This window comes from Arachis ipaensis, chromosome B09 (assembly GCF_000816755.2).
Source record: "Arachis ipaensis cultivar K30076 chromosome B09, Araip1.1, whole genome shotgun sequence".
Lineage (NCBI taxonomy): Eukaryota > Viridiplantae > Streptophyta > Magnoliopsida > Fabales > Fabaceae > Arachis > Arachis ipaensis.
Genome location: NC_029793.2, coordinates 2,171,972 through 2,175,826, shown reverse-complemented (window position 1 = coordinate 2,175,826; position 3,855 = coordinate 2,171,972). Strand labels below are relative to the sequence as shown.

The 3,855-nt window shown below is 35.9% G+C and overlaps 1 protein-coding gene across 1 annotated transcript; it reads right to left on the bottom strand.

The window, feature by feature from the left end:
* LOC107614659 lies at nt 993–2,381 on the bottom strand. The gene has a single exon (XM_016316802.1). The coding sequence runs from the start codon at nt 2,379–2,381 to the stop codon at nt 993–995; it is 1,389 nt and encodes a 462-aa protein (XP_016172288.1).

Below are 3,855 nucleotides of genomic sequence, written 5' to 3'. Positions count from 1 at the left end.
AAATACAAAAGGGTCAGAATTTGACAAGTCCAATGAATGTTGATGCATGGAAGGGAGATCGCTTGTCACTTGTTTAAAAGGAAAATGGTGCTCATAAAATTCAGTATTCCTTGATATGAAAAGTTCTTTTGTTTTCAAGTCAAACAGAATGGATCCTTTTGTCCCTGATTGATACCCGAGAAAAATATATTTTCGAGCTCTTGGATATAATTTTCTTCTACCAGCACTTAAAGTAGTGGCAAAAACTAGACAACCAAACACCTTGAGAGAAGTTAAATCTGGTTTAGCGTTGAAAAGAGCTTCATAAGGAGTTTTATGTTGTAAGTAAGTGCTAGGCAGTCTATTAATTAAATGTACCGAATGTTGCACTGCATAGTGCCAAAAACATTTTGGAACATGAGAATGAAACAAAAGTGCTCTTGCAACATTCAATATGTGTTGATGCTTCCTCTCAACAATTCCATTTTGTTGAGGAGTCTCAACACAAGATGTTTGATGCAATATTCCTTTTGAGTTGTAGAAAGAATTCATTTTAAACTCCATTCCATTATCTGTTCTAATTTGTTTCACAGTTTTATGAAATTGGGTTTGCACCAGTTGAACAAAATTTGCACCAACCTCGCAGTTTCTGATTTCAATTTCATGCAATAAATCCAAGTGAACCTTGTTTTATTTTCTACAATAGTAAGAAAATATTTATGGCCAGAAGTTGATAGAATTGAGAGTGGCCCCCAAATATCTATGTGTATTAAGTCAAAAGGATTTTCAGAGTGTGTATTACTATTAGAAAATGACAATTTCTTTTGTCTAGCAAAGTGACAAGAATCACAAACATGAGATGATGAGATGCACTCGATGAATGGAAATGTATTTTTCATTATGGACATTCTGCTATATGGTAGATGACCTAGTCTAGCATGCCATAAGGCTCCTAGATTTTGCTCCATTGTCAGATTTATTGAGGGTATATGAACTGCTGGTGTAGTTAGTTTTCAGGGTTGAGCATTCATCACATAGAGATCACCAATGACTTTAGCTTGCCCAATCATCTTCAATGATGGGAGTACCTGTATCTCACAAGAAGAATCAGTGAATTTTAATTCACAATGCAATGACTTTGTGAGTTTAGAAACTGAAATCAAATTGTATTTAAAGTGAGGTATGAATAAGACATTAGTAAGGGTCAAATGGTTCGAAAGTTGTACAGTGCCACAAATGTTTGTAGTAGTGGTGGAGCCATCAGGTAGATTTACTAAGACCGGCTTCATGTAAAAGAAAGTTTTAAAAGACTCTTGAATGTAAGATGCATGATCAGTGGCTCCACTGTCAAGTATCCAAGAGGTTTTATTAAAATTTGATGACATACTCAAGAAATGCCTACCTTTTGGCTGAGTGAGGGTGGCTGAAGAAGTGATGTGGTTAACACTATGGGAAGCTGGCATGAATGGTTGTTGGAGGAGGGCCAGTAAAGTTTCTTTCTGATCTGGAGTTAATACAAGTACTGTATCATTACTCTTTTCATCTGAGCCAGAATCAGTGATCTCAGCACTAGAATTCTCAACTGTCCCTTCAGTGCTGATTTGATTAGCTACTCGTTGTTTTAAGTGAGCAGGAAAACCATTTTTCTTGTAGCAAGTTTCTGCTAAATGACCAATTCGATTACAGTAGCTACAAATCTTAGAAGTGTATCCTCGACCATAGAATTTCTGAGTGCCTCCTCTACCTGTACTTCTCCCACGGCCTCTGCCTCTTGCTGGGAATGAACCACCTCCAGCTGAGGCTTGCGCTTCCAAAGAATTAGTCACAATTTTGCTATCAGACAACTCACAATTCAACTGACGTTCCTGTTGAGTTAGCATAACTAGGACAGTGTTGATTTCAAGCAATGGCGTCATAAGCATAATTTGTGATTTAACAGTGGAATATTGTTCATTCAAACCTCTCAAAAATTTAACAACATATTCTTCAGATGCATGATCTCGAACGATTTTTAATCCAGAAGAACAACCACTCACACAAGCAACACAATTAGGGATGGCATGTAAATTTTCTAATTCTTCCCAAATAGCCTTCAACTTAGTAAAATAAGAGGTGACAGAGAGATCACCTTGTTTGAGCGCATAGAATTCCTCTTTCAACTCACCTACTCGAAAAACATCTCCATGCGAATAACGATGCTTCAAATCGTTCCATAAATCTGGAGCTGAACTAATCCACATCACGCTTTTAGCGATCTCAGGACTGAGAGAGAGGTTAATCCAAGAGAGAAGAAAATTATTGCACCTATCCCATGCTTCGAAAGTAGGATCGCCTTCGGTCGGTTTCGGAATCGATCCATCAAGGAACTTCACCTTAATCTTCGATCTCAGTGCTCTCCACATGTCATGCGACCACTGGTAATAATTTTGAGGCGTTAGCTGGACGGAATCAGAGAAGTTCCAAGACTTTCACCTGGATGAAGAAAATAAGGACTGATCAGATCAGAAATGGCAGAAGATGAGCTGGATCTGCCGATGTGTGTTTGAAACTGAGAGAATTGACGCATGAAACTAGTGAATCTCTCAAAATCTGCAGCAAAATTCGATGAATGACTCGCATTCGAATCTGATGACTGATCTGCCATTTTTGAATTTGGAGGCTCTAATACCATGTAAAATGGTATCGAGCTTGTAATTTAAATAACTTGCAAGAGCAAGCTTGAAGAGGAGAAGGCTTGTGATGCAGCCTTGAGTAGAGAAAACAGAAGAGAGAAGAACGAGATTGTGATTGAGAAAGAAAGGAATTTTGGAATAATCCAATTGAATTGAAGATTCAAAGCTATATGCAGTATATATAGCTGTACAAATAGGAAAAATTAAATAACTAACTAGTGGTGTAGAATTTAAATCTAACAAACTAACCAACCTGCCAACTATACAAAACAAACTCTAACAGATTGCTATTTTGCTGCATTTCAATTTTATTGGGCAATACAAAGTATGCAGCTGTATTATGTTACAAACGTAAAAGAGAATAAGACGTAAAAGTAGAGGAATTTTATTAATAAAAACTAGGAAAAAAGCAAAGTACAAGTGTTTGAGTTCAGAGGAATTACTTAAGATTCCCAATTTTACTCTGTGATGCCAAGGGGTTGAGAACGTTTTTGGGTTTCTAAGTGTTTTCCAAGAAGAACTGAATTGATTACAATGTTTTCCTAAAGCTCTATTTATAGACTAGCCTAATGTCAGCTGACAGTTACTCTTTGTACACCACTTGTGGAAATTTTGAATTGCACTCTTAACTGTTCCCGCACTTGTTTCCTTGACGACTGTCCTGTACCCTATTTTGACGCTCCATGTTGATAACTGCTCCTGCATATAGCACGTCCTATAATTCAGGCTTAATTCAAATTTTTAATAAAAACTGCTTCTTTGCTAGTGAATTAGAAGCTTCCCCTAATATATTGAATCTGGCTTCATAAGTTAATAATAATATTATCTTATATTTATTTACTTAAAACAAATTATTTTTTTTCTAGGTGATAATAATTTTTTGCCTAACAAAATGCCCCCAAGATTTCTCACTTGAAGATATGCAATGATTGAAAGTGAGAAAACTTAGTTGTTTATTGACATTTTTCTTATTTTTGATATTGAGAGTCAATTAACATTTTAGACACATCCGCTTGACAGATTAAATGCCTACTAGTAATAGACTAAACAGAATTTCTAAGTCTATAAAATTTTTACATTAATAGTTGAACTGTCAATGGGGTCTATTCTTTTGTATGAAATTTTTAAGTGTGTCAAATGATATCTGTTCTAATTTCGACACATTCAATGTGTATCATTTGACCTTTGTTTTGACCTTTAATAT